The 12,491-nt window shown below is 48.2% G+C and overlaps 1 protein-coding gene across 1 annotated transcript; it reads right to left on the reverse strand.

Moving 5' to 3' along the window:
• Nucleotides 1-11,066: 11,066 nt before the first annotated feature.
• On the reverse strand, nucleotides 11,067-11,651 carry LOC131291379 (uncharacterized). Its single transcript, XM_058320581.1, has 3 exons — nucleotides 11,581-11,651; nucleotides 11,384-11,495; nucleotides 11,067-11,303 (listed from the first exon to the last, which is right to left on the reverse strand). The coding sequence occupies exons 1-3, from the start codon at nucleotides 11,649-11,651 to the stop codon at nucleotides 11,067-11,069; spliced, it is 420 nt and encodes a 139-aa protein (XP_058176564.1).
• Between the last annotated feature and the right edge of the window lie 840 nt (nucleotides 11,652-12,491).

Raw genomic sequence — 12,491 nt, forward strand, 5'->3', positions numbered from 1 at the left:
TTCGAGATGATACTGTCCCCATTACGGGCGCCTCACTGTGCGATCGAGAGGTCTATTTCTCCCCTTGCGTGCGATGTCCACCCGGCGGTTTCCTAGAGCTCTATATCAGCGTCGTTTGGAGAAGATCCACATCACCGGGATGACTGGACCTTGTCACATTCACCACAACCCCTCCCCTCTCAGGCAGAAGATCGATCGGCGTATCGGTTTGCTCATGCACCCTTATCTGCTGGAAAGCGTCGCTCCAGCCCTTGGGATACACGCGTTCACTTCATCACGACTGACTTCGAAGGATATTTTTTTTCGCCCGGGTTTTGGCTGGTTACCTACATTCGCGAGCAGTGCTGCTTTTGAAGGCAGATCGCCGAGGATTCGAGTAACCTGCGTTTTGCCCCGATCTGGATGGACCGCGCTCCGTCTTGTGACAGTGATGATCCAGCACGACGCTGTTGGTTCGCTCGCAGAGGCAGCAGTATTTCGTGTGCCACCATATTTTGATGTACTCCGGCTTTATCCCGCGATGGAGAATGGCAGCAAGAAGTAACAGCGGAACACCAGTGATATACATCCCTGTCTAAAGGGAATTGGATAATAGCACACCTACAACACACACTCTGCATTAAAATAAAAAAATACGAGGATTTGGAACTGGAGGCATACTACCAGAAGTTGCTCCGGTAAACAGTTGTCTTGGGCAGTTGTACAGATGGTCTCTGTGACGCAATTCCATCGAGGCATCTGGCACGGTGCACAATTCTTCGTCCCGTCTCATACCATGGATACGACGAGGAAAACAGGCATTGTGAATCACAGTGAAATGTTGGCATGAATGAACTTTACCGATTTGAAGTGTGATCGTGCGAAAACGGTGATGCAACGTTCCTCATTTCGTAAACGAAAGACATCGGAGTGAACGAATTTGGTTTGAAGTATTCTATAACCGAGCCGTTCCTACGCAACCCCTGCAAGCGTGCTCGTCCAATCAGCAGAGGAGAATCAATGGAGTCATACGAATATGATAGTTTTTGATTGTGAATAATGTAGCTGACTAGGCGTAGCCTTGCCTGTACACAGCGAAGCAGACCCTGTTAGTTGATGAATATACGCCATGTGCTACAAGCTGGTTTAGGCCACTATACGAAGGCGCCAGCGAAATATTTAGGAATCAGTATCGACCGAAAATCGTACGAAACCTGCCCATTTCATGTTACACAGACATCATGTCACCATCAGAGAGAGAGAGAGAGAGAGAGAGAGAGAGAGAGAGAGAAAAGGGGAAGAGATAATCATTGTAATTGTTCGTCTATAATCTGAATGATCGTAGCTGAAATGCTCAAAACCAAAATTCCTGTAAACTACAGGCCGGATTTGATGATAAAACTTCACGCATGTGTTGGTAGTAGTAGGAAACTATTTCGTTCGGGATTGGAATCGACATCAATCACATCTATTATGCAGCCAGGTTGAGCGGGATATACAAAAGAAGCCACAACAAATCATCGCTACAAGCGTTAGTGAACTCGAGCTTCAAATGCAAAAGTTATCAAAGCAGTACTGGTGAATTACAACGAAGCACCAATCAACACTAGGATGTATTAGCACGCCTATAGTCAGCATGAAGATGATTTGTTACACGGACACACATGGTGCAACTACTAATCGTAGCTTGTGTAAACGAAGCGAACGAGTTGATTTCAACTGGATTGCTGAATGAATCTTGGCATGGCAGCACAGCAAACGTTTTAGTATCAAATGAGTTTGATGATCGTAGTGAACGTAGTAAGCGGCGGTTCTATGCGGCGTTCCTTGGCGTGTACTACCTGCAGCTGTGATCGATTTTGTTCCAGCTGTTTGAGGTTAGCTGCTTCTGATCTTTACCCTGCTGTAAGAAGAAAGCACACCGACGACACACGTGTTTGCTGCGGCGGTGGTGCAAGAGTTTGGCTGTCGCTTTGAAACAGCGCTACTCAACGTATATATCGTCCCGAGCAGAGGCTGCGGTGATAATGTCGCAAAGAGTTAAAATATTTTCGCCAGTGTCTTCAGTGTATTTGGTTCCGGGTTCCGGGTAGGCGATGGGGGGCGGTGGCGGCGGCGGCGGAGCCGGCGGTTCCAGCGGAAGGACAGGATGTATGGTTCTGCTTGGCAAGCGTGAAGAGTCCCCAGTGTACGGACGGTGCCTGGGGAACGGCCAGCGAGAAGAGAGCAAAATCCAACGTCGTTACTACGCGGGGGGAGCAAAGGTGATATTTTTGATCGGCCACATCAAAATCGCAACAGCTTTGACTACTCGTGCCACGTACATATTTCCGGCGGTAAGAGTCTAGTTGTTAAGCGAGAAAAAAAGGTTACGGCAGCGCAGGCACGGTTTAACAAATGTTATCGTAATAATAACCAAAAGGCCCGATTTAGTAGACCATAAACGGGAAATAGCAATGTTGTTAGTGCTTTATGCGGTTTATAAACACACATTGCGCGCAACAACCTTATGAAAGTCACACGGATATAAAATAACAAACATCGGCTCCATTGCTTTGGATGGCCGTAAAATTCAATGTAAGAGAAGTGACTGCCTTGCGTCTGCAGAATTATTTTTCCTTTGTGCGATCTTTGGAATTGCGATGGAATTTAGTTTTATAACGAGCACAAACGAAGATTTATGCCGTGCAAAAGTTCCTATCAAAACGGCTTCTTTCGCCGATCAATTAGTTTGTAAAAGAGTATATTGTCTGCACTTCAAGCAACTTAAAATCAAAGCAAAAGGCAAGAAATGTCGAACGTGATTAAAAAACGCTCTCGAAGTTATCCCGGGAAAGGAGAATGATATCTCATAGCTACTAGAAGAAGGAAAAATGGAATAACGACCTTATCATTATGATGCCGTAAAACGCAAACAAGTATTGAACAAAAGACTGACTAAAAGCAAATGATATGATCATTTTCATAGTTAAATCGTCGCTAAAAGTATATTACACACAAACACGTTGACGGAAACGAAGTTGGTGGAAGATCCTGATCAAACCAAAAACAAAACTTATCAGAAGGATTCGTTACTAAGCCAACGGCTCATTCTGAAGGACATGTGGGAAAGAGGGCGGGCAAAAAAAAAACAATTTAAAACTAAAACACGAACAACGAAACTGATAACGGTCGAACAGAAAAGAGGAATCCAATGGCTGTTTGCTGTCCCGGGGCATGCGGCGCCCCCATATATTAGCGTTTGCATCATTGATGTCTTATGGCACCAGATGTTAGCTAACCCGGACGCAAAACTCCAATGTCAAATGTTGCTTTGCAAAGCTACTCAGAGCCAGAACGAGAAATGAACACGTTGAAAAATGTTTGTCAACCCCCAAGACCGTTGAGTGTTTCCGGTCACTTTATGATGTGCCTGAGAGATGATGATGCTCGCCCATCCAGCCTTTTTTGGTTGTTTGGGCAATGGTTAAACAAGCGTACTGGAAAAAGAATCGAGCAAAGCAAACGAGCAAGCTAAAAACAAAAGAAAAACAAAATAGTCCAATAAAATTCCACTTTCATTTCGAAACGAAGCCTTTCTTTCTGTTGTAACTTTTTGATTGGACCAAGGAAACAAAACACAAACATTCGAATCGCTGGGTGTGCTGTCACCTCCAAACTATTTTTTATTGTTTGTTTTATTTCGTCCTCACTCCGAGGATACCATTACTGTATGGCGGCAACCTGTGTCTATTCTATCGTTTTTTCTCTCTTGCTTATATCCTCCGGTCCGGGCCCTAAAGGAGCCTTACGCTGATCACTTCCTTTCAGTCGCCTGTCTCGTGTGGTTCGATCTAGGTTGGGCCAGCCTGACGCGATGCCTCTGAAATCTTGTGACAGCGTGTGTGTGTGTGAGGCTTAAACTCAAGGAGCAAGCAAACAAAACAAGGAGGTTGAGGTTTGAAAGCGCGAAGAAAGAAGAGAAGATGGAAAGATTGCAAGCGAATATCACGGCAACAGTAAAGGGTATCTCACGAAAGCGTTAAAGCAAGCCCGGTTACAAACATGGTAAATATGGCAATAAGATTCTTACGAATCGAAATGCAACAGGTAATGGTGAACTCGCCGGAGAAGAGAAAACACTGACACGGTTGTAAATACGGTCGCACATAACCGAGTTGTGCCCGTTACACGACACGCGAAAAGAAAGCTGCGTGATAGAAGCAAACCAGCCAATCGGAACATTGTAAAACTAACCCTGACGCGATCGAAATCCAGAACCCCAGAATGACACGCGGGCAGGACGATGATGTAAAAAGCCTATCGTATGTTTTCCAAACGAGACGCGGCTCCCCCCCGGAAATGGTCGGGCCTCCTTTGCCCGTCTATGGTATGGCAAACGGTATCTCATCCATGCCTCCGGTGGTTACGAAGAGCCTTTCGCGCAAAACCCGATCAGGTAACGTCCTGCATTTCCATTTTTTCCTCTCCTACGCTTGTTCTCTTATCGATTCTGTCTATCGTCTTTCCGTTTGTTTGGCCGATTTTAGTCCCGTTTCAATTTTAGTCCCGTCCCATATCTATCAGAAGAGGACCAACAGGGAGAAGATGCTAGAAAGGCCACACGCGAGCGCACGAAAGGATGCACAAGATCGAGCTTAGATACGAAGACACGGTCTGAGAAAGCAAACACTTGCGGCGAATGAAACGAAAAAAAAAATCAAAAACGGAGAAAAGACAATCGAGAAAAACGTTCGCGTACTTCAATCAATCAAGGTATCGCGAAGTTGATGCCAAGCAAAAGGAAAGACAAGCTACTACTAGCCGTAGGCCACATTGTTGCTACCTGTCGGTGAATTGCGATCATATAAGGAATACAACAATCCGTCCATAAGTTGAGACAAGTTTAAGTTCTAGCCAGGGAAAGGGACAGAGAGATTAAAAACGTTAAAAACAGAAACCCATCAAGGAAAATTAACTAAGATTAAGGAGCATCTTAAAGTACGTTCATTTTGACGAGCGTTTATGCCACACGTCCCAGGTTTTATTTGGTTACTTTTTTAGTTTTATTGTCTGAATTCCGCATGAACCTCGGGACATTTAAAATCATGATCGGTTTGGTTAGAGAATCTAGTTGCAATTGATGTTTGCATCATGCATGCCTATTTGCTAAGCTAGAACAGGGACAAAAAGCATCCAGCATCCGGAGAATCCGTGTGCGTTTCGGTCGGGGTTGACCGGTCGGAAGAATTCGAAGCACTTTTTCACACCCTCCAGCCTCCAATAATGATCCCCCTCAAGCGCACTGTGATGTGATGGTTCTTGAAGCTATCCATCCTGGGTGTATTTGATGTTAAAACTCTCTATTACTCTATCACTCCATGTCCATGCTCCACTCCCTTTTCGTTTTTTTGGTCTTCCTTTTCCTTGCTTCCGTCTTCCTCGACTGGCCTGCCAGAGCCGCGGCTGGATTGGAACGTGTGGCCATGGCCATGGATCTGCATCCGGGATGAAGCGTTTCCCCGAGTGCTGATGGCGAGGGTCCTGGCCGGCGGGCCGAGCCGGTTCGCGCGTGCTCCGGCTCAGTCTCCCGGGAGGGAAGAGAAGCGGTGGTTCCTCATTTTTTCAGCTAGTTCCCGATACGGTTATCCTACTTGCGGCGCGAACACTCAACCCCACTCGTTATATCCGGCTTCCGGGCGGTTTCTGGTGAAATACGACAGAACCGAGGTGAATAGAATGGACTCGCAAATCAGAACGGAATTCGAGAAAATCGTACCATCGAGACGCGCACCGTGTACCGGACCGGAATTTCCCCACCGCTTCCATGTGTACTCGTGTTCCGTGTGCTGCCTTCCCCCTTCGGTTCACCCGGTAGTATCCGGCTCCGTTGGTTAAACACATAGCGGAAGTGGCAGGCAAGCTTCCGGTCGAGCTTGTTGACGGCAGCTGGGAGGAAAAGTTCTTCGATTCCAAAGGCACGCGTCGCGAACCGATGGAGCCGATCGTTACGCACCACGGATATACCGCAGCTATTGCTGTGGATTGCTACCCACCAGCAGAAAGTGTGTTACTGTGCAGATCTTTAGCGTCTGTGTTGGAAATCTTTTCAATCCGATCGGATGTGTGCCACCGTGAACCGTGACCAGCCACACATCATAAACATCCCAGCCACCAGCCTCTGTCAGGTACCCCCGACAGTATAACCCGTTCGTGGTGCGGCTCTGAGGTCGCCCTGGGCGATGACAACCGTTGTGCTCCAGCCGGCTCCAATCGACGTCTGCGCCTGCGAATCGCCGGTGATGCAGCGCTATCCACTTTTGCCACTTTAATTAAAAAAAAAACCCCCGACCAGAAGCGACGCGAGTTCAGATCACAACACGTCTGTTTCGCTTGTGGCCACCGCCCGCCTGGTGCTGCCAACCATAGAGGTGGAACAGGCGGGGCAATGGGGTCGGTGAGCGCCGGTGGCGATTGCGCTGGCGGCGACCCTGTCCGCCACCGTCCGGCAAGGACGGCCACCCTGTTGTGAGTGAGTGTGTGAGTTGTGTGTGCATACGGTGTCCTCCGCGCTGACGGTGACAAGCGGGCAGTCGCCGCATCGGAGTCGCCTTCCCTCACCGCCGGGTCATCGTACGCGGCCCCATTCGCCTGAACGCTGATCTGCACGGTTGTGCGTGTGTGTGTGCGTGCGTAAACTATACAAATTCCTGCAAACGGATCGGCACGAGCCAGGAGGAAAGCGAATGAGCTAGATCGAGTAAGCGAGCAGCAGTAGATAAAAACACGAATTTGCACCGCCAAACGAGACTTAACCAGATATACATATATAACTATATATATATATATCGAAAGAGCCAGAGAAACAGCGACCCCTTCTCCTCCTCCTCATGGCGCCGCCGGCGGCGGCCAAACCGATCCTCAGCGCCGAAGTAGAAGAACGTGATCGTTTTCGTGTGTTTTTTTCCGTGAACATACTCTGTTCCCCGTGTCCACATCCCGTCAGCAGATTCGGCGCACGCGATCGGAGTGGTGAAAAGAGCCCGTCAGCGGACCGCGACACGGGACAGGCCTGCCGGGTGATCCCTGTAGAGTTGGTGGTGTTGGTGATGGTGCTTGGCGGTTGCTTGCAAGCTCGCATTTCGCCTCTTCGAAATACGGCGAATGCTTGGCACGTGTACATCTGTCGGTTCTACTACTAAAAAGGCAAAAGTAGTGCAGATTCAGAAAATAGTGCTAGTATATCATCGTCACTAGTGGTAATACATCCAGTTAGAATCAGCGCTGACGCTTCAACATCCTTCAGCTCGCTCGCTTCCCTCGTCGATGTCGAAGTAAATTCTAGCTACCAAAAAATTGCTGGTTGGTGTTCGCCCTGAAGCGAAACGGGCGCAGAGTTTCCTCCACGATTGACGCGATCCGGGTGCACTCCGTGTGCCGGCGGCCGGAATCTGCGAACCATCCGTATATCCATCGTCGGGCCTCGCAACAAAACAGGGCTGTGTGCTGGTTGTGGGAATTAAGAAGAGGATCACGCTCGACCCCCTGCAACACGGGGAGACGGATCGCGGGCCGGATGGCGCGGTTTCGAGAGCGGCCTCGGACCGGTGCGGGTGTGTCCCCGGGCCCGCACCATCTCGCAGGGCCAAGGCTTCCACCCGCCATCCCCCGGTCGACCCGTTCTACGATCCATCATGAACGCAAAAAATAATAGTAATAACGAAAATTCTTTTTTCCTCAGTGCGTGCGTGTGCGCCAACCCCGAGCTACGACACCGAGCTCTCGCTCCCTTCGTCCCCCCCGCGGGGCCGGGGGGAGGTTGTCGGCTGGTGTTTTTGTCCGGGACCCTGTCCGGTGGCAAACGGCGCACATACGCACGCGCGCAAACACACACACACACACCCAGTCTCACGGACTCACTTCCTACCTTCTCGTTCTATCTTTAAGCTTCAAATATATATTATTTATCCGCCGATCATCAACGACAAACCAAAGTGTGCGCTGAATGCCGTCCGTCCGTACGTCCGTCCACGAACCTTTTTCTCTGCCAGCCATAGATCATAAGCGAGCCGCCGTCCAGCAAAACGAAGCGCAAATTTCGGTTTTTAACCTTTTTTTAAGCTACAAAACGAAACAGACAAACGTTAAAAAATCAAATATGTATATACATACGTATATATATAAATCGTGAGTGTCCCGTACGATGGATTGTGGCCGTGGCTCTAGTGTCGCGCGCGTCGGTGGTTCTGGTCCGGGGCCTCCCCCCACCCGTTCCGGGGGCGCAGTGCCACGCCGTGCGGTGTTTGTGCTCGGATTGTGCAAATAGCGAGAGGAAACCGCCAGATGCATCCGTTCGGTGTTGTGGAGTTCACCAACCTACATTGTATTCATTTCCATCGTTTCTGGTTCCGTTCGTGGCCCGTGGCGGCTGCCACTCCTGCTGCTGCTGCTGCTCAACACCCCTGCCCCGTCGTGACCGCCTCCCGCAGACCGTGTACCTTGCGCGGCGAACCCGAACCGTGCCGGAAGGCCGATTTGCGCCACCGTCCCTCGGGCTTCCTACCGTTGGGGTCGCTCTCTATCTCTCTTTTTTTTCGTCCTTAAAACGTTTCGTTTTCCACGACACGCTTCCTCAAAACTATCTCTCTTCCTTTCTCTCACTCTCACACCCTGTCTTGCTGCCTTCCTCTCCCTGTCTCTGCCTGCTAAACCAGCATAGCTCCACCGGAAGTCCTTTCCGCGGGGGGTATGCGAAGGTGCAAGGAGGTCGAGAGGGGGTCGAAAATGCAACACACCACCATGTGAGTCCTTCCCCCCCCCCCCCCCCCCCCCCTCCCCCCCTTTCCGCTATGCGTGCGTGCGTCCAGAGTAGCTGAAACCGCCGCGTACATCCCGCGCTCGGGGCAGTGTTGGGTGTTGTGGGAGCCACGTGTTGCTCCCCGCACCATTGCACACTGCCCCCCTCACCACTACCCCCGGTTCGCGGTGTGTGTCGCAACGAACTGAAGCAGACGTTAGTAAACCAGAAAAAAAACACACACACACCATCAGCCACGTGTCAACGCTGTTTCCTAAAAAAAAGCCAACGATCGTTTTGCAGCCGCTGCCGTTCACCACTATCCGCCGTTACTATCTCTGCCACGACCGGGTTTGGGAAGGTGGAGGTGTACGTCGTGTGCGCCAAATTATCCGCCGGATCCGGTTCGGAATGGTCTACGAACACGTTTTCTCCGACGTGGCAGCAAGGTGGCGTTTTGTTGGGGTGCCGAGTCGGGGCGGCGGGGCAATGGCAGGCAGCAGTAGCAGCACCAGCAGCACCGCCGGATATACTTCACCAAAAATTCATTAATCCATTCCATTTGCTCGCGTCAGCCGGAAGCGCGCGCGTTGCCGATGTTGAAGCTCAGCTATTCTTGTTCATCGCTCATATACGATCTGGAAATCGTCGTTCAATGAACATCGAATTTAGGGACCTAGAAGCACGCTTATCGCTAGCAACACAGGCAGTTTCAGAAGGCTACGGTTAGTCTGCCAGTTCTTCTCCTTGCACTTGCCATCCCGCTACCGATAATGCAACCAAAAAATGCAATACGCTACATTGGAACGACAAGCCAATACACGCCCAATGCAATAATCAACCAAAAGAAAACGCACGCAAAACAGACGAAGGTTCTGAAAGGAGCAGAAGCAAAACTTAAGCATATCGTTAAGGCAAGCTAGGCTAGCTACACTAAACAAAACCCGTTAGCGTTACCGCAACGCGATAAAAAGATTGAACGGTAAAAGTTAATGAAAAGCGCAAAGCAAACTTAAATCTCAACAACCCGATAAACACCACAACCCGTTAAACAAACAACCGATAAAATTGAACAACAAATTGAAAAGAAAAAAAATACATAGAAAACAAACTAAAACTACAAAAAATATAAAAGGACAAGTGGGAAGAGGGCGGGTAAATAAAAAACAAACTAAACATAATACAAAACTCTACCGCGTGTTTTAAACATGCAAATCGTCAAGCAATAAAGCTGTAGCGAACCTTGGAATCCTAAATTCGGTACGTGTGTTGTTGTCTTGCTGTGCAAAATATCACATTGAGAAAAACTAGTTGATGACATTATTTAACGCTATTTAAGGATCATTTTATATTCTGACCGTGCGCTTCATTATTCTTATTATTTTTATAAAATCTGTTTAGAATCTAGAATCGCTAGTCTGTTTGCGTCGGTTCGGTGAAGGAAGTGGGGGAAGGCAAACATTATACTTCAACGACTTCCTTCAACGACACGGTACTGGAGATGGAAGTGACTCCAGTACTAGCAACAATTGTCAGCCATTTTGTCTATCAGCTGCCAAAAGCGTAAACCAATTGCGCTTTATTTAATGTTGCTTTAGTTTGAATTCGAAGAGAAAGTTTAAAATTTAGATCTTTTGATTTGTTTAGAATTAGAGAACAAGTTTAGAATATCGATTAATAAAATAATCAGAATTACTTATTGTTCACATATATACCCGATCGATACCTAAATCCCTCCCAGACGACTCAATTAGAAATTCGGTCTGTGGATTTTTCGCTCAAATTGAAACTATTAAATCTTTTGAAGTTCTTTGTGTTAGAATGTGATTTTTTTTTTATTTTTCATTGAGACTAAGCTTTACTGCAAACGAATGCGAATGCGCCGGTGGGTTAGAATATTGACTAGATTATTGGCTGATTTTCCCCTTCTTCGCCGCGGTGTCGCTAGACGCGCATCCGCCATCCCGGCGGAAGTGACCTCAGCAAGTGACAGCAACCAGGGCGACAGTGGGGAAAGGTTTATCCTGGGTAACGCTATCCAGTAGTGCACTATTCTACATCTTGAATCGCTCGCATTGGCATTGAACTGGCTACCATTGCAAATGTTTCGGGAACTCGTTTTCGGGTGAAGCACATAACATAGCTGCTGGCAGAGCATCCGTCTTCGTTGGGAGAGAAGTGTGTCTCTATGTCGGAGTGTGTGGAAAAGGCCGTTGCTGGTCGTCGTTGATCGAAGTAGGTTGGGATGAGTTGCAGTCCATTTGGGAGCGCGAGAATTCTTGCCGGAACCACGCCGAAATGTGGGACCACCTTACTCGCCACCGTAATAGTCGAACAACTCGAAAAGTGGGTTCGGGTGTCGCCGCGGCATGTAGGGGTCGGAGCGGTGCTGTATGCCGTGCTGTTTCGGCGGATGACACGGCTCGTCGAAGCAGACTCCTTGGGCGGTGCAGCCTCTGCAGCGGTTGTTGCAGCACAGCAGATCGTGGTCGCACTGGCCGTATTTCACTATCTCATACGTCGTGGTCCCGCACAGTTCTCCAGGGCCCTGTGCGCAATCAAGAATAGTTACCCGATTATTATCATTAATCGACATTACATTCTTCACACCCAACCAGGTCAACTTACACGTATGCATTCCTCCATGCCACACGGATCTATGAAAACTCCGTGGGTACACACGCTATGTGGGTTCTTAACCGGCTTCTTTAGCTCGCAACGGATGTCAAATATGTTGGTTCTACAATTTCGTGAAAAGTAAGGTAAGTTAAGTTAGAATGTTAAATGAGGCAATGTTCTACACACAACTCCAATGGGACACTAACGGTTGCGCAAGGCTCCAATAGATGTATCCTATCAGCAGCACTGTTACTAGAAGCACGCTTCCGGAGGACATTTTTGGCTGTACTGTTTTGTTTCGGCTAAAGCTTAGAACCTGGCTCGGCACGGAGGAAACCGTGGAGGTAAAGCACTAGAACTAGGAAGCAACGACGATACGCTTAAATTACACTACTTTAAACACCTACACTCAAACCATCAATGGTGGTTTATCGAGTGTCTATTTACACCTAAGAACCAAATGGCTCGATTTGTGCTCGATGTGGAGTCCCAACGGTTTGTGTCTGCTGGAAGAATCCGACCGGGTCCTTTTATAGCTCGCCCTTGCCCTCTACCCCCAGAGCCCGAGAAGTGTGTGGCCGGACCCGGGTCTGTTGCTAAGACGGTTCACGGCACCGCCGTACCGGCTGCGATGGGTCAACCTTAGGCATATTCATTAGTTATCAACCCACTAGGATAGGGATAAGGATCAACAGGATAGGGTAGCTGGTGCATTTCCTTGCTGCATAAACCAATAGACACTTTTCTTTTTTCCAGTACCGTCTTCTCGATTGTCTGCAAGATTGGGAAGCAGTCTGGTAGCTCATTAACATCCTCCACTGTTCGTTAGAAGCCTTGAATCCTAAATTCAGTACGTGTGTTGTTGTCTTATTGTGCAAAATATCACGTTGAGAAAAGCAAGTTGATGACATTATTTTACGCTGTTTAAGGATCATTTTATATTCTGACCGTGTTATGTATAAGTTATTCTTATCTATCTTCGTATGATTTGTTTCTTTTTGCCCAAGGAAGGTGTAGAAGTTAATGTTTGTTTGTTTGTACCGCTAATACTCAAAATCGGCTGAGAGCTTTGATACAAGTACACGTATTTTTATGGAAGGTGGACAAGATTACATCA

The sequence above is a fragment of the Anopheles ziemanni genome, chromosome X (assembly GCF_943734765.1).
Source record: "Anopheles ziemanni chromosome X, idAnoZiCoDA_A2_x.2, whole genome shotgun sequence".
In the NCBI taxonomy this organism is placed as follows: domain Eukaryota; kingdom Metazoa; phylum Arthropoda; class Insecta; order Diptera; family Culicidae; genus Anopheles; species Anopheles ziemanni.

Excerpts from the sequence above, each read along its gene's own strand:
- LOC131291379 (XM_058320581.1), bottom strand. The coding sequence starts at position 11,651 with ATGTCCTCCGGAAGCGTGCTTCTAGTAACAGTGCTGCTGATAGGATAC. Across the intron at positions 11,496-11,580 it reads TATTGGAGCCTTGCGCAACC|AACCAACATATTTGACATCC; the intron begins GTTAGTGTCCCA and ends ACGAAATTGTAG. Across the intron at positions 11,304-11,383 it reads GCATGGAGGAATGCATACGT|GGCCCTGGAGAACTGTGCGG; the intron begins GTAAGTTGACCT and ends GATTGCGCACAG.